Here is an 18,559-nt window from a genome sequence, read left to right on the forward strand (position 1 = left end):
TCCACTGTGGGACTGAATATTTAAAGAGAGCACAAATCTGGTTCCAACACAAACAGTGGGAAAAGAAAGACTGGGCTGGTGCAATCACTGGCAAGTACTGGAACAACTTAGCTGACGCTCAGATTTCAGGAATGCAATTAATTAATCACTACTAAGTAGCCTAAAATCAAGTGAGCCATGTCCCAGCTAATAGTCCACCATATAACATTCACAGCACATAAGTATCAGGCAATGAGGATCCTCATTACAGTGCCAGAAATAATATTTCCAGCAAAATATTATATATATAGATGAAGTAACTATATGGCACAGCAACAAAAAGAGCTGTATAGTTTACAGCTGAGCTGAAAATCTGTATGAATCTATTTCCAAAAAATACTTCCAAATCTGGTGACATGTATGAATAATAAAGGATTAAGTGTATTTCTGCATTTCATATCACTGAGGGATATACTTTGCCTTTGATATGTATGTCTAATATACACACCATACATACACTGCAACCAAGATAGCAGACAAAAATGTACTAATGGAAAAGGATGTCCTTTTGTTCTTATTTAGGAGAAAGCAGTTTGTAAAACACGATTTGTAATAAATAAACAGTCACAAAAACCCAATCACAATTTCACAAGCTGTCTGTTCTCTTAGCTTTATGCAATGGAGAAATCCAAATCAGAAATTCGGCTCACATTTAAAGGCTGTATTTGGAAAAGTACCTTAAAGAAATGAAATGAGTCCGAAGTCAAAGGCAAAACTCACAGTGACTTCAGCGGAGGGCAAGAACTGGGTGCTGTGGCACAAAATGGAACAACGCATTGGCATTCTCCTCATGTGCATCAGTTTGCTCATATTTACACCGTGCTACAGACTTAAAGTGTCATTGAAAATCCATTTAAATTAACAACTCCATAGTTATCACTTTTGCAGACAGTAATGAACCTTAAGTGAACCTGTGTGGGCGTATTCAAAACGGCTTCATTTTTGAAGTACCTTTGTAACTCTGAACCAGATATTTATTATAATGGCCATCGACTTGCTCAAACTTAGATTATTAGGCTAGATTTTCAGCTGGTTGAACTGGCATAGTTCCAATGATGTCCATTTACACCAACTGGTTCATTATTAATTCAAGGTCTTATTTGCTCCTTAATGAATACTTCCACCAGTCACCTTCCCACTGGCAGCTTAAAATGCTCAAATGTTACCTCCATGGTCAGAATCATCATACTCAAGAACTTAGTTATCAGAAAATAATGCTTTTTCTCTCCTTTTATGAGGCATAGTTAAGGTAAACTTTTTTAATCATTTACAAAACAAACGAAAATACCTCCTGTGCTATAATTAACTAATTAGAATTAAGCTTCCATACAGCATCATTTGCATATAAATATAAAAATTTTACAACCCTAAGGGGACGTTAAGGACAAAACAAAACAAGAATGGAATTAAACAGCTAGAGGGACAACACAGCCTTCCATAACAAGCCTTTTTTATAGCTTTGTCTTTTTTCTTACTTATTGTTATTTCTGTCTGTACCCATTCATCCACACTTCCCTTCTCCGTTATTTTATGACACTACATATATTTTAACTTCTTTATTCTTTTGGTCTTTTCAATTTTACAATGATGTCTCCTAAAAGACACTGGGAAACAAACATGTCACTAGGTTTGTGCGTCTTCATTTAATAAATCAAAGTGGTCAGAAACAGGATTAACTGAAAAAAAAAAAACAAAACAAAACCAGCATGTTCCTTCAACCAAGCAACACCCACAATTTTTCAAAAGGATTTCAAGAATTCAAGTTTTACGATCAGATCTCACTTATTACTTCAGTGGAACAGTTAACTGTTGAATATACAAAGGAGAGCAACCACTGTTTTTGATTACTGTTGTTACCAGTACTAAGTAATCTAAATACTTTAGAAAACATTTAGGGAGTCAGTGAAGCTGAATTATCTCAGTGAGAGCCTGAAGAATCTTAATGGTAGGCTCAGTAATTCTGCTGTGACACGTGGGAGGTAAAAACTTCATTTTACACTGCTGCTTCATGGGAAAATATCCTCCAAAAGGACTACAGCAAAACTTATGTGCTCAGTGAAACCAACTGGTATTCCACAAGACTGGCAATCCGACTCTGAAATTTCAAGTAAGCAGAGGTACCTGAGTAACACCTGCATCACTCAAAATTTAAATACTCTATTAAAAAAGATTTTCTAGCATCTTTACTTTTTTGATACCTAGTACCTAAACTTGCAAATAACTGTCTTGATCAAAAATTCAGCTGTGCCCAGAAGCCACAATTAAGATATAGGCGTGGGTATTATAAGAGCTGTGTAGGAAATGGTTTTCACTGTGGAAAGCTTATATAAATCCAAGGGACAAAGTTTTGTAATTAGGTAAGTACTGATTTTCTGTAACTGCTGAGCAGGCCACTTAAGATGCTTTGATACCACCATGAAGTTGCCCATCAAAGGTACCTTGGCGTATCTTGCTGAAGAAGGTTACTGCGTACCTGGAATAAATTCCACTGACCATGTTGTGCTGGAACGAGAGTTCTGCCGTGCTGGGTCCAGCAGCTTTGGAAATTAGCAACACAACCAAACCTCGCATCTGTAAATTATTTCGGCTGTCATACACAAAACCCCTGCAAAAAGGAAAGAAAAAAAAAAAAAAGCATATTTTCACAATCTAATCATACTGAAGTGGACAGAAAGACTCAGATCTCAGGCTGCCATCATTTCATCAAGTTTTCAATATTCACGCTTGCATGGCAATAAGTTGCAATTATCAGTAATGATCTTACGTCATCCTTTACCTGACATGTACAATGAAATACTACTACTGCAGATAAAAGCAAGTACTGAGGATTAAATCTTTTATATTTCCAAGGAGCAGCATATCTCCTGCATTTCATGTCATGCCATGAAAGGAGTATTTCAGAACAATTCAATGTGATCTAGTGTAACAGGAGCATAAGAGCTTTCAGCTTGTTGTTTGAAGTACAAAAAAGCCAAAAGAAGCCTCCTACTTTGAGAGGAGAAAGGGAATGGAGCAAAGGTACAACCAAAATCTATAACCTGCTGAAAGAAAACTTTTTAGATTAGGGTGGCTACAAACAAACTACACAACACATACAAATGTCCAAGTATATCAGGAACAGACTTTGCAGAAACTGATGAAAGACATAAAATAAAATTTAGAGATAAATAAACTAGCGATGGACTGTTTAAAAAATAAAAGAACTGTTTCAAAGGCTGCACCTTTAAATTCGGGGTCATAAGGAAACTGCCCCCAAAAACATCTGTTGAAAGCAATTCTCAATGACCACTTAGATACACCACCTCAGAAATTAACTTGTTTTAAAGCAAGCTTAGTTTTCTTCTTTGACTGGAATGTCTCCAACTGTATCTTTCTGTCCTTGTCAAGCTGCTACTTATGTTCATCAAAAAGGCTAAATAGCTAAAAGAAAGGGTAATAGATTCCAGATGCTATGAAATCCGTCAACTGATAAGAGCCCATATCTCCAATATAATCTAAATATTTGTGAAATTAATCATATGAAGAACTACATCACAGATTAACAAGCATTTAAACTCATTTTATACCAGAGTATAATTTTAGCTCTAATAACTGAAGGAAATCAAAACAGAACTGTCTTTAAAACATCTGAATGAACATGTAAGATGTTGATCTTGGAAGTACGTTTGCATAAAGAGAACAGTAGATGCAACCTAAAGTTTCATTTGGACTTGTTTCAGTACATTTACTCCACTTCACAAGGCAAGAACATCTTCAGTACACTATTTCCTTTACACAGATACATAAACATTATTAAAATAATAATTTAAATAGCACCCTTCTGTGTGAAAGCTCTTGTTCTACTGCAAAAAATAAAATAAATAAAATCTTGAGTCATTTTCTTGCGTCTTTACAACCTTTCCTGCAGCGATGGGGAAATGGCCCATGTCTCACACTCTAGAAGGATGAGAGGGTTTGCCCAGGTAGCTGGTACTAGACAGCCACTGGCCTTGACCTTCACACTGGCACCAATCCCAGGCAAACACCCCCCCCCCTCCAGAGAAGCCCTGAGCTCACACCCAGAGCAGCTCCGGCCTACAACGCCCCTGATTATCAACACAGGCCAGTACGGCTAGCATGGCTTTCTACCACATCTTTAGCTCTGGTGGGGTATAATGAGCCAAACAAGGCCAAGGCTATTTGTTTTGTGCCTTTCTCATATGTCCACATCCCATCTGCTTCACCTGTGGACTAAGGGACTGGCCCACCCAGGACAGGTTTGGGGTGGGGTGTACTGAGGTCAGTGGCAGTCCATCCCACACCCTCAGTAACCTGGGCAGCTGTGGTGTGGGAGAAGGTATCAACTTCTGCTAATTTTCCAAAAGAGACAACAAGCACGTATGGCCTCGGACAGTAACAGAGTTTAGTTCAACTAAGCTGAGGTTTTAAGAACTAAGTAGATACCAAATGTTTCCAGTCAAAACTGAAATTTAGCCAAAAGCAAGCACTAGCCAACAATCCTAATCTGTAGTAAGGCAATTAAACCTTAGTCTCTTAACACAGCAGTGAAATGCAAAAAGCAATTAACACATTACCTTGCTAGCTATCTTTAAATAAACCAATTAAAATGTTTCTGAAAATTAGGAGTACATGGGTAATCAATATTTTAGTCAAGGACATTCAGCACAGATTTTAGCACATGAGATCCAGACAATTTCCTGAAGATAAACCACGCCACAGAGCCGCCAGCTCTCACTTCTTGCATCCTCAAAGATCCCTTAAAAAAAAAACAAAACAACCCAACCAAAACAAATCCTGAATAAAACAGCATAAGAAAAAGCGAAAGGAAGATACTATCAAACTTCTCAGAGCAGACAATGATTTCTTTCTGGAGACCAGTCCCACAGCACTTCCCAACCACTCAAACCCAGTCAGGCTTGCACAGCTCAACTCTCCCCAAGAGTCCTGCAATGTCCACCTTTATTTTGCCTAAAGAGTACATGTAGTGAAGGATTTTAAAGAGGAGGGGACAGGTGCTTGCCTTCAGCATTCTGTGAATTTATAACTTGCATACCTTTATTCTCATCAAGCACGCAGCTAAATAACTTTTCTCACCAGATTCCAATATACAGTCAACAGAATGCAGACAAGAGAGTTAAACACTTAAAACTCTATAGATTTCCAAATTCAGAGCCATAAGGAACACTAAACTACCCATGAAAAAAGAAACACAGAAAATACATATGATAAATGATATATAGTGCGTATGTATCCTGTGTACAGAATTCATAATTGTTTGTGGCGATTTAAGTACTTCTCTGGCTTGAACTTCAGTTGACCACATTACTCACAAGCACACAAGATACACAGATAACGCAATTACATTCAAATATATTTCCTCAACACTACTTACAATTCCATTATTTTTAAAGAAGAATGGTTTTTGAGAGAAAAAATATGTAATAATAATAAAAAAAAAAAAATCACTTTTTTCCCCATATATATGCTCATAAAATCAGCACGCCTTACTTATTGCAGGATCCTACAAGAAATGAATAGCACTTAAAAAACCCAACCAAACAAAAAAACAACACCAAAATATAGCAAATTATGGTGATAATTTCAACAATCAGAACACTTCATTTTTTCATGCCAGGTGCTCTACAGCTTGCCAAGGAACAGCATATAACAGAAGAAGAGAAGAAAGGTATTCAGCGCAGAATGATAAAGCACTGGCCTTTAAATAAACCTCTGCCTAGACAGACACCAGTAGAAGTGAAGCACTACAGTGCTTTTACCTGATCCAGACTAGGTGTGGAACAGAAGAAGAAAATTACCTGTGCTGAAAATACTCGGTTTCACAGCAGTAACAAAAACAAGTGTTCAGAGCTGTTCAGGGGAGTACACTGCGGGCAACACATGCCTGGCATTCTTAGCAGAAAACTACTAATGAGAAGTGCAGCTGTGGGTGGGGAGAGGAACAGGACATAAAAATTAAATAGTGTAATAATAAGGAGCAACACGTCTGTCATTTCTACAGATAATCATACAGCCTGTGTGTGACATCTGGTTTGGATGTAACTTTAGACAGGATTTTCCATGAATTACCAAAGCAGTAGTCAAAGTCTAATTCCATTCAGAATGTGACTGAAGTTGTGCTACTGACATGTAACATACCCACACTAAAGCAAACCGCATTAGACTTGAAACAAATAAAGCCTACCGTTAGACACCAGAAACTACTGCAGCTACTTGACATGGCTTCAGGGGTCATATTCACATTCTGAATTAAGCTCCCAAGAGATGTTCTGCATAAGTAACAGCTACACAAAAGTCTTCCAGATGGTGCAATTAGTCTTGATGGGTATGTGGCAGGAGACAGGTGCCTCTAGGGAAAAAAGTGAACTAAAAGCAAACTAAGTGAAACCGTGCACACACAGACACACACACACACACACAAAGATGCATCAAGATGAGACTCCTTTGAAAAACCTCTGCTGAACACCACAAGTACATGCACAGGGTACCCAAGAAAGAAACATTAGCTTCATTTTGCTTGCTCTAAGTTACAGGCTGGGTATCTTCCAAATTACATCGTTTATCCTCAGGGGACCGCATATCAAAAAAGGCAGGAATGTCAAACACTTCTACAATTGAATTTTGCAAAACACTAAGAATTTGGGACACACACACATTTACTCCAGATATTATCCACGTGACAGAAAAACCCATTTGAAAACTAGCAGATTCACAGTTTAAGATACAGAACACTGTTCACAAAAAATCCATCGTGCAGCACAGGGGGAAGCGCCCGGCTCTGACACATGCGCTGTGTGACACCGTACAGGCACCAGAGACTCACACCACCCACTCAAGCAATGACACTGGCTAATAGCTAATGTGCTGCAAATTACACCTCCTACTACAAGAGTCTGTCTGCTGCAGAGAATAAATCAAGCAAACACGAGCATTTCACTTAATGCTTTGTGTATTTCTACACATGTGCAGCCATTTCAGTAGACTTTGCAGTTAAAATATTAACCTTCAGTAACTGTCAGGTTTAACTCCATCAGTAATTTACACTTTCATTAAAAAAAAAAAAAAATAAAAAATCAACTATTTATTGCCAGCACCATACATATTTTTGAGCAATCTTGACTAAATACTGCAAAGATTTTAAATTATTCACAAGAGACAAAAACCAGCTAATGATCTTACCACTTTTTTCATTAAATAAACTCTGAAATTAAACAATAGAGAGGAAACATGGCAAATACAACAGTTACTGTAAGGAAGAGAGGGACATGGGGGAAATTTCATGGTACCGAAAAAAAAAAAATAATGTACGGGCAATTGTGAAGTCAACTGACTCTGCAAGGGGATGTAGCAGAAAAGAGCACGCTGATGGGTAGCAGTGTTAGTTTACAGATCATAGAATGTCCTGAGTTGTAATGGACCCACAAGGATCATCGAGCCCAACTCCTGTCCCTGGGTACGACAACCCCACAGTTCACGCCATGTGTCTGAGGGCCTTGTCCAGTCTCTTCTCGAACACTGTCAGGCTTGGGGCCGTGACACCTCCCTGGGGAGCCTGTTCCAGTGCTCCACCACCCTCTGGGAGAAGAACCTTTTCCTAATGTCTTAACCACTAAGAATACAGAACACATTTCCCATCAAAACAGATGCGAGAAGCTATTCTGGAAGGGTCAAAAAGAGGTTGTTAAATGTTTAGTCAAATGTTTTTTGGTATTTCTCAAATGTTCTGGATCTGCATCCCTTCACCAGTTACTGCGGCAGCCCATGGAGCCCATCCACCATGGTCCAGGGTGGGCTCCAGCCACTGGCCTGCTGGTAGTGACTGAAGGGAACAGACCCCTGGTCTCCTCACCTCTGCTGGCCATTTTTTTTCCTTTCTTTCCATGCATTTTATTTGTTTCAGGTCATACGTGAGCTCTGTTTAGCTACAAGGGGAAGGAAAACAGGGAGAGATGTGAGGTGGTGATCAGCCATTCTTCTGCTTTCCCACCTCAGATGTCAAACAAAAGGAGGGGGAAAAATTCCACCACCTTTTCACACAGCTCTAATGAAAAGCAGCTGGGAAAGCCTGTAACACAACCAAAATCAATTATGCTGATGAAGAAGATTTATAAGCCTAGGATAATGTCATTGAAAACACTGGCTAGTTTTAGCTTGCAATACAAACTCTTCTGAAAAAGAAACCCCTCTATTCAAACTGACAAACCCAGATGAGACAATATAAACGCAATTTAAAATCTGTAACATCTTGGGAAAGAAACATCTATTTTGCTCAATATAGAAGGGTTTTCAAGATGTGCTCACGGTTACAGGTGCATGTACATTTTGAAAAAAAACAAAACAAAACACTCACTTTTTCAAAATTAATTATAACTGACAATTCTATATCTAGCACTACAGGTAAGGCACAGAGCTATTTGGTAAGACTGTCAGCTTCCTTATTAGAAATGCAAGAGTTCTACCAGCCTCGGGGCTTTTATCCAATTTGCTTTATTAATGACTTGTCAGAAGTAAATAAGAGAAAACTCTCTGACACACTCATTTTTTAAATGCATGTTAAACCACTGTATTATAGTTGCACTTCTGTGAATCATAGGATTCACCATATGATCACACTCAAACATGTATACATCTAAATACTCCGAGCATTCAATTTTATATATTAGGTATATGCTAACAGCAGTATAGAGACTCATTTTCACCTGCTACTCAAGTTTCAAGTATATATTAAGTAGCCTTCTGCACAACATACCTTCAAAATACATTTAAAACCCTGGTCGATTCCAACATCCACAGCTACATCTGTAGAGGGAGATCAGCCTCGTCATGACGTGTTTTGAGTGCAGTTCAGTGGGAAGCGGGGAAGACAAGCTTACTTCACAGGGGAAAACAGAACTTAAAAATGGGATTCAAATTAAATATCCAGCTGACAGGGAATGATAGAAAGATGGATGCTCTTAAACCCACGAGCCATCTCAACTTAAAAAGCCCACTGGAGGCTGTAGATGAGAATACGCGCATTTCAGATACTTACTCCTCGGCTTTGATGACTAAACGTGTCTTTGCGTATGAAAAATAACTTCTAGGGTTAGAAGAATTTCTTTACCTGAAAAACAGGGTTGTGATGGGGATGGGGTTGATTAGCATTATGTAACTGTCTAGTAATTAAAGGGTTTGTTGAGTTCGAGCAGACCTGTGGAATGGGTCAGGCCAGGCTTGGGGGAGTTGACGTTCAGGTCGCACTTTTCCAGGAACATGCTCTTATTGCAGGTGACAAGGGAGGTCTTTCTAACAGCACTGCTGCTCTGCCTGCAAATGAGAGGTCTCAACCCATTAGCTCTGGGAAGCCAATCACAAAGCAAACACAAGATATGACAGACAAAAACCAAAAAGGACTCTGGTTTGAAGATGACAGAGGCCTGTCTCTGCACTGGCTCTTCATCCAGAGCCACAAAGAAATAATAAAAAGGGCAATTTAGAAGTAGTGTGGCCTTCACTTATGATTCAAAGGAACTTTTGAATAATTTCGACAACCACATGGTGTGATGCTAAGACTAAGCCAAGATGGTAGCTTAATCATGAGCAAAACAACGGTTGTGGCCCTGTGAGAAAGTACTTGCCTGAAAACTGAGTCTACAGCTGCACCTCTATAGGCACAGCCGCTGAATAACTGACACAGACAACATTGTATCTGTGCTGCCATTTGCCTAGCAGTCTTAGGAATACTTTAAGAATGGCAACTGAGGCCATCAGTAGTAAAACAGGCCTCAAAATGCTCAGTTCCACAAAAGCTGCATTTTTCAAGATGCAAAGAACTTCATACATTTGGGTAACTTTTCTTGCATTTATGAAGTCTCGGCTCTGGAGAGAGTGACTAAAGTTCACTCAACATACACTTAAAATACAGCTTGTATGAAATGTAAGTATTCAAGTGTCCCAGAAATCCACATAAGGTGTGTCTTAAAATTATTCAATATATTCTTCACAAACTGCATAGAAACGAAGCAACATCTCAGCTGAGTGACTCCATGAGAATAGAAAATAGCTGCTCAGTTTTCACAGGCTTTGGCTTACAAAGAGAAACATTTCTTAACTAAAGGTGAAAAATTCCATGCAAAGTTTCATCACTCTTTTGCTTATTAAATGTGATCTTCGCAGGGATTGAGAGTGTAGAAAACTATGCTGAAAATGGCAGGAGGCACACAGAACTTGGGGTCAATTGCATCATTCCCAGAATGAATTTATCACAAGAGAAAGTCTCAAGACATAACTCTTCTAAGGATTTCCATGAAAAGTTGGAGCACCCTTCAAGATCAGAAGGGAGACTGATCTCTTTCTGGATGTACCTATTTCTTTGGGCTTTAGTATATATCCTGCATATTGCAGTACTTTCAAGAAGAAAATTCCAAAACCCCTTTAAACACAGCAATGATGCTTCTAGGAAAGATAAGTCAGAAGGTTAAATAAAGTTGTGGAGATTCAAATGGGCAAGATCCCACAAAAATCAAACCTTATAAAGATGAAGTTAAAGAAACTACAAGTTTTTGGGCAGGTGCAAAGCAAATACCAATCTCTGGCTTTGGTTACTTACAGTTCATCGTACTTAGGCATTTACAGCTCCTAGATGCCAACATAGCCTTTGAATTCTTGAAAGAAAAGAAAGGCATTTTCCCTGGAGTCTGGAGAACCCATTTAGACACCTGAATCAGTCTACCATCCACTGCTACTAGGTTTACCAAGTTTCCCGAAGGCAGAGGTTATTTGAACCACTGTCATAAAGATGAGCTACATACCTACATACTATTTCACAGGGGGTTTTTTAAATGTACTTACTTCCTTTAGGATAGGTTATCCCTTAGGTTCAATGGGAGTAGCTGCTGTTAAAGAAAACAACAAACAAAACCATTCTAAACCATTCTAAACTCCCATATTTCTGCAAACCTTATGACCAGCTGAGGATGAAGAGGAAAAAAAGTTTTGCTTGGTAAGAAGAACAGAACATTTTCACTTGAATGAAGACGCACAGTAACGGTTTGAAAATAAAGTTTCGAAAGAGCTGGTTTTAGGTTGCATTGTCATTTAAGATCTGAAAAGAGTCCGCTATGGACACTATAAAAATAAAGGGCAGCTATAACCAGACATTCATCTCAAATATATTGATTATCTAGAAAAAAAAAATATTTTGTTTTATGTTCTTTAAATAATTTTACCCTCTACCCATCAGATCTTATGAGTGGTAGAGGACAAAAAGGACTACCTTAAGGATGACACTAAAGACACTACACAGAAAACAAACCACCAAAATGTATTTTTAACCCGACTGCCAGTCTCCGCCGTTTTTCCTGGTCGGTGTTTGACTTGATCTTGGAATGTGATGTGGATAGCAGGCAGGCTAACACCAAAAAATGCAGGTAGTGTCTGAGTGAAATTACTCTGACCAGGAGTAGCTCACAGGTCTGGCACCCTTATTTTTCTAACCACAAATACTTAAACAGAAGCCTAATTTTTGTGCGTCTGATTTCTCCATCAATATTTACTTTATTTAAACTCTGTGGGAGGTCTAGCCCCACACTGTCGACCAACATCAACGGGTCTCCTCAAGCACAAGACTACCTTTTTGAAAACAGGCTCTCTCTCGGAGGCAGGAATATTCTGCTCAGTGAAAGCAATATAAATATTTTGGAAGAGTCCTGTGAATGACAGAAATATTATTAGCTTCACAAGGCTAATGAATTCAGACACCTCTGGAGGTCCAGTGTCATTTCAGCAATATTGTAATTGTAAAGCCTGTCATAAAAATGTATTTTGCATTAAATAAACTGTACCAGGGGAATGCAACAATGAAATAGGTCAACTAACTCCTGGCCATTATCTCTCTCTGAAAATGCTCACAGCAAGTTTTACAAATGGATGAAACATAAAAAGGCAAAAATGTTAGGATACGTATTGTCGTTACTGAATGATCTAGGAAGCCCTTTTTAACCTTCTGTACTCAACAATATTTCTAAATAACAACTTAACTGATCTTCAGCATTATTCCGATTAATTGACTATAAATATTTATTCCTTAGAAACACTGAAGGCTCTTTACTAGTGGAGAAAAAGAGGTTCCAAATTTTGTCCTTCAATGGATTGTTCTCACTTAAAGTAGTTTAAGGCAAATACACACCCAAAGTCCTATAAACACAAATCTTCCATTTAAACAGAAAGAAATAGAAATGGTTCTAAGTGGCTGAAAACCAACCAGCACCGTTAGTTCAAATGCAGCACCTCTACATGTGTCAATACCTACTAGAGTTAAGTGGCTATACACAGCAGAAGCCTTTTGTAAACTGGTGGGAAAAACACACCTTAAAACACAGTGGATAACTAGGACAGAATGCAAGGCAGTGATATGCACATACTGTCACAAATGGGAAAAAATATAAATATTCACAGATACTATGACAAATGTATATACTTCTAAACACTATACTCTGAGGGCTTTTCAATGATTTATTTCAAGTAAAAAACAAACAAACCAACCACACACACAGCAAAAACCAAAACACACAAACAAACAAAAACCCCACAAACAAACAAACAAAAAAACCCAGAACACACAAAAACCAAAACCCAACAAACCAATTTTAAGCCAATAGTGGAGAGTAGGGACAAACCTAGTCCATAACTTGTACCAGTACTATCTTCATTTGACGTTTTTCTCTAGATTACTGATTCTAGAGAGTCCTTTCTCAATGAGACCCAGGTGACGGACTGATATTTAAGATGAATCTGGCCTTTCTCAGGTAAGAAGTATTTTCAATGTGACCTCCACCCAAATATCATAGTTGTCACTCCGTTGTGTCGATATCACAATCAGGCTTGTTCATCTAAACAGAAAACCTCCTTTACAAAGATGAGCATGCAACCCAAATAATATCTGCCCCCTTTTCCTGGATCATTGGTAAGCGTGAAATAAGCTCATTAAGTTACCACTTTAAATTTACAAAGTCATGAAAGAAGTTACAGCGCAAAAATACTGAAAGCATTTATTAGCAAAGCAACTGTTAGGGGGGGAAAAAAAAAATCACTGCAAAACTTTCAAGATTTTCTATTATTTTTCCCTCAGAAAAGACAAGACTTTTGAAGGCTTGAGATTTTAACCAAGCACTTGTGGTTTTGGAAATGCTGGTTTCTATGGCAACCAGTAAGGTCTTCTTTATATAGCATTATAAACAGATGGTAAAGACCGGTCATGTTTGCTTCTTTGCCAACATATCAATAGAACTGCTGTACTACTCTATCTCATGTATTAGAGTTATTAAGTAACTTGGGTATTTGAGCAACAAAATCTACAAATCAGGCTTGCTTAACTAGTAGCTATTTTTTCATAAATACATGAAGATTCTCAAAAGTAAAGACACTGTAGTCTACATAGTCAGATTTCTCTGGCAAAGCTTTTTATAAATGTTTTCTCAGCACTTGCCATGTAGGGTACATTACTACCACAAATATGAATCTGACAGGGATTAAAATAATGAATTCAAATAGGAAATAGAAGTGTGACTATATTTACACCCACTGCTATTAAAGTGTGCTTTAGAATTAAGGTTTTGTTGTATTGCACTTGAAATGATTCATAGAAGATATAGCAAACTGTAGACCAACTTCATTATGTCATAATAAAGTGAGATTATTCTTGCAGGTGTTTTGTAAAATTAAAAAAAAAAATCTCTGCATTTTAATCTTTCAGTTGTAGCTATGTCACATCACGTACAAGTGTTCTGATTTAATTGATGGCTGGAAGTATCAGGTTAATTTAATTTGGTACCTCTCTGGAAAAGTCTGAAGCACTAACTACAAACGGTACAAGCTAACATAGATTTTTGCCATTGCATTTGGCTTATTCCTCCAGTGTGTTAGCTGTTTAATACATTTCATGTCATAAATCAGAAAAAAAAGAGTAGCAGAAAGACAGAAGCAGAAATCCCATCAGGTTTACTGACTGCATGTCAGGAGCCCAAATTACACATTTTAGATCAAAGTATCATCTGTGTTCAGATTATAAATTACTTTATTATCAAACTATTAAAAACATCAATAATTGTGATCCAACTCCCACTGAAATTCATGCCATTTCACTCAGTGCTGGCACATAAAGTTCCCACAAAATTTTTAACAAAAATAAGCAATAGAGAATTTGAGAATCTGGTGTTTTTCCTCTAAACTACAGCATCTCAAGGACAAATGCAATAGCTAAAAAGTTATCTTTTCTTTACCTCAAATACAAAATTCCAGGTCTGCTCCTATGCAATCTGCTACCAATATCACAGCAGGTATCACTAATAAGCTTGAGATTCGAAAGAGTCCCCACACAACGCAGAGCTCTCAAAAGCCACTCAACTTCATAAAATAACCAATAACACATTTTGGAAAAACGTGAACTACTAAGTATGTGGATAATGTTTGACAAAGATTAAGAGCATAACAAGCATTCAATATGCACAGAGCAGCCAGAAATGTGCTAGGGTATGGGCGAGAAGTCTTCCTGCACATCAAATGGGACTGCATTAAGTGACAAGTTCAACTGGTAATCACACACTTGTTGTTGTTGCTAGCTTTTTATTTATCTGTTCGATACCAAGCAAATGATACACAAGTACATTTTAACAGTGGGGTCCATTCTGCCAAGACCCAACAGTTTTCAACAGTGCTTAAACTCTAGATACCTAACAGTATTTAGCATAAAATTCCTAGCTGAGTTTGGTTGCACAAGCCCGTTCAGAAGTACATACACATTCAGATGACAAGAAGTCCCTGTTGTTGTCTGTGCCTTCAAGGATCAAGCTACTGCCAAGTGTTGTGACCAACATTCCAGCAAACTCAACACAGTTTCTGTCACTTTAGGATACTGTTGTTCACCTGTTGGCTACACCAAAACCCACCTTTTCCACGCTCCAAGTGATTTAGCTCCACCATAACATAAATCCAGTGTTAATCTCTACATTTGATATATGAATTTGATCAATATCAGGTTGAGGACCATGATGTTAGGGAACATTTAAACAAACTAGATGTACACAGGTCAATGGAATGCAGCAGCAAGTGCTGAAAAAAACTACCCAATATTACTGACATGTCACATCATAATCTTTAAAAAGTCCTGGTAATCAGGGAACATTCCCAAGGACAAGAAGAAAGCAAGTGTCACTCTTACCCTCAAGAAAGGTAAGGAAGAAGCTGGGAAACTACAGGATGGTCAGACCCAATCCCTGGGAAGGTAATGGAGCAAGTAACCCTGGAAACAATTTTGAAAACACAAGAGGGACAAGATCATGATCAGCAGTAGTCAGCATGGATTATGAAGGGAAAAATCACACCTGACCAACCTGATTGCCTTCTACGGTGAGAAGGCTAGCTCAGTGAATGAGGGGAGAGCAGCAGATGTTGTGTGTCTCAAATTCAGCAGTACTTTCAACACTGTCTCCTCCAACACCCTCATATATAAATAGACGAAGTATGAGTAAGCGAACAATGAGGTGGATTGGAAACCAGCTGAACAGCTGGGTTCAAAGGCTCGCGATCAGCTGTAGGTCAGTGATAAGTGGTGTATCCTAGAGGTTGAAACTGGGGCTAATACTATTCAATGTCTTCATTAATGGCCTGGATGACAGGACAGAGCACACTCTTGGCGAATCTGTGGACAATACAAACTGGGGACAAGTATCTACATCAAACTGCATGGGAATAGCAGTTTCAGAGTGAATTGCTAAAATGATCCTAAACAGGAGGACACTTGAATTAAAGTATAAGCCTTTTCTTTCATCTTCTATTTCACCATCTATGGCTTACCTGTTTATTTTTGTCTAAATGTTCTAAGGATTATTTTTGAAAAATATCTAAAATTTCTACAGTTGACAGAGACTAAGACAAGAAATTATTTGAAATCTCATATTAACAGGACTGCAGTAAGTATAGCCTCTCTTTTTGCACAAGAAAAAAATCTTTAAGAACAATCAGAAATTGCATCTAAAGCTACAAAGATAGCTGGAACTACACAGGTGGGGGTAAAACCTTTAATTAGCACTCCACATAAATAAGATTTCAATTTAACAGAGCCCTTTTAAAAGGGATGGCAAACCAGAAGAAGAATTGTGTGAAAAGCCTGAACGTCAGTTTGGCGAATATACAGAACACCACCAAATTCAGAATAGGGTAGGGAGCAAAAGGCAAACGCATGTTTTGTATATAATTGAAAAGGATTCTAGGTTTAACGTATAACATAAGACAACCCAGCCCTCACACTGATTGCTTTATATACGTCAGACATAATTCAAAAAGATGGACCACAATTTAAAAACAGAACACCAACACAAAGAAGAGATGGAGCTTCTGTACTAAAGTTATACAGTTATTCAGGAAAGGTGTTGGTGGTACTGACCACCTCAGTTTTCCTGGACTGCCCCGTGCCAGAGTCCGAGGGTAACATTTGGGGACATAGTCTGTAGGAATTACTGGAGTCCACAAGAAAAACCTGGCAAGAAGCAGCAACACCGGAATGTGGAGCAGGAACCTCATTCCTCCCCATTGGAGCAACCTCGACTGCACGGCAAACAAGCGGAAAGCAGCACTGCTAACAAAGGGGAAAAAGAGCCACTTCAGAACTGCCAAAAAGGAGGGCATCTTACTAAAACTGTCATTCTTGGAGTAGGAGCAAGAATGAAAAGAAAGACGAAAAATGCATGACATGCCAGACTTGTCAATTTGCTTTAAGGAAGTGTATCTGCCACTTCAGGTGCCTACGTACAAGGAAAACTCTTATTCACTGTACAAGTCGAGCAACCTTTGAAAAATTTCTAAGACAAACAACGTAACAGGAGAGATGAAAATAGAGGAATTTTCTTCAGGCAATCTGAAAATAAAGATTTTCCAAGGTCCGCTGCCTAGAGAAAACTGAAACGAGCTCAAAGTGAAGTGAAGCTGCCAGAAGCAAAACTATCCCAGAATTAAGAGTCACAAGGAAGGAAATTCAAGTCACTGATCTGATCCTACGTCCAAGAGATAGAAAGGCAAATAAAAATTAAATGCCAGGCTGTGATAAAGAAATACAGCACTGATATTAAACCTTTGCTGAGACAAAGTAGAGTGGGAATGAGGAGAGAGAAACGTTTGGCTGTGACTGCAGGCAGATAACTAATGTTTTTTACATGACTTGTAAAACTCAGAATAGGATTGGCATTTTCAGGAGTAGCTTAATCTTTGACAAATTATGATAGAATTCATGTTACATGAAAAATGTGAACTTAAGTTGCTTCAGGAAGTCCAGCTCACTTTGAAGAAAATCTATTTCTTCTTTAAAGACCTGAAAGAACATTTCTGCTTTGTATTTTCATCCACATAAACTGCAATTCAACACTGCAATAAGAATATTTAAACTTCTTTCCTAAAAGAAAAAAAAAAAAACTAATTTGTTTAAAGTGAAAAAAAAAAAAAAATCAACAAAATGCTGCTTGCAGCTATACAATGTAATATTATCCAAACCAACACCACCTACTGACAAACTATGTCAAATGCTTCTGAAAGTAATTCTACACTTATTTCAAATATTCTTTAGTTATACCAAAAGCAAACTGTTACTATTGTCAATGGCAAAAGGAACACATGTAAAGACATAACTCACTGAAAACTATGACAACTCCCAGGCTTTTTATTCTCTCAAGTGTACTGACATTTCAGGAAAAAAAACAATACATTCAGCAAATACAATTATGAGGGGGAAAAAAAAAAAAAAGGGAGAATGATTTCCAGTATTCCATCATTCTATCTTTTTTTTTTTTAATTTGTTATATAAGCCAACTCTGGAATGAAATACGAATACTATTTCAGGATTACCTCCAGCAATGCACTCAGAAACTTCAAGGAAGACTTTAAGTAAAAAACCAAAGTGGTTCAGACAAATCATCACCACCTTCTGAAAAATCAAAAATGCTCCAGTAAATCCATTGCGCAGAATTGGCAGTGCTACAGAAAAAGTTATAAAGAAAAAAATGTCTGCACAAAAAGTCGTACAAAAATCAAATTTCAGACTTTGGGATCTTTTTAAACTTTCACCCCAAATTTATGTGCTTCTATGAAACAGTTTTTCCCAAATGATACTTTGTCAACATTAGCAGAGTGCTGACATGTGGATAAGTTACCTGAAAAGGCTGGTTTTCCCTCCACCAGCTCTCCAGCTGTTACTGCTGCTAAACACCAACTATGTCTGACCACACTTAGCTCACGTGGGTCAGCGGAGAAGACAAAATCCAATATACACATTGCCTGGTGTGCGGTGACTTGATTAATCACCCCAGTGACGCTAACTACGCTCCGCCAGTGACATGCAACTACAAACATTCCCGTCAGTAAATCTGAATGAATTAGAGGAGAGAGCTACCATCTCGGCACAGCTGGAGAGCCTTGAAACTCTCACTTCAATTTCTACATCATTCTGTAAGATTTTAGAAATAGCCACTTTCTACTA

General features: G+C 38.1%; 1 protein-coding gene across 4 annotated transcripts in view; it reads right to left on the reverse strand.

The window, feature by feature from the left end:
• Positions 1-18,559, reverse strand: part of PDSS2 (decaprenyl diphosphate synthase subunit 2) — a 118,210-nt gene that overhangs the window by 65,026 nt on the left and 34,625 nt on the right. For 3 of the 4 annotated variants that reach the window (XM_065056638.1, XM_005509475.3, XM_065056636.1), the window contains exon 2: positions 2,513-2,644. The exons of the other annotated variant lie outside the window; for it this stretch is intronic. In XM_065056638.1, coding sequence (XP_064912710.1) covers positions 2,513-2,644 — 132 coding nt within the window. The remainder of the gene's footprint in view (positions 1-2,512; positions 2,645-18,559) is intronic. 4 annotated transcript variants of the gene reach the window in all.

Source organism: Columba livia, chromosome 3 (genome assembly GCF_036013475.1).
Source record: "Columba livia isolate bColLiv1 breed racing homer chromosome 3, bColLiv1.pat.W.v2, whole genome shotgun sequence".
NCBI classification, from domain to species: Eukaryota; Metazoa; Chordata; class Aves; order Columbiformes; family Columbidae; genus Columba; species Columba livia.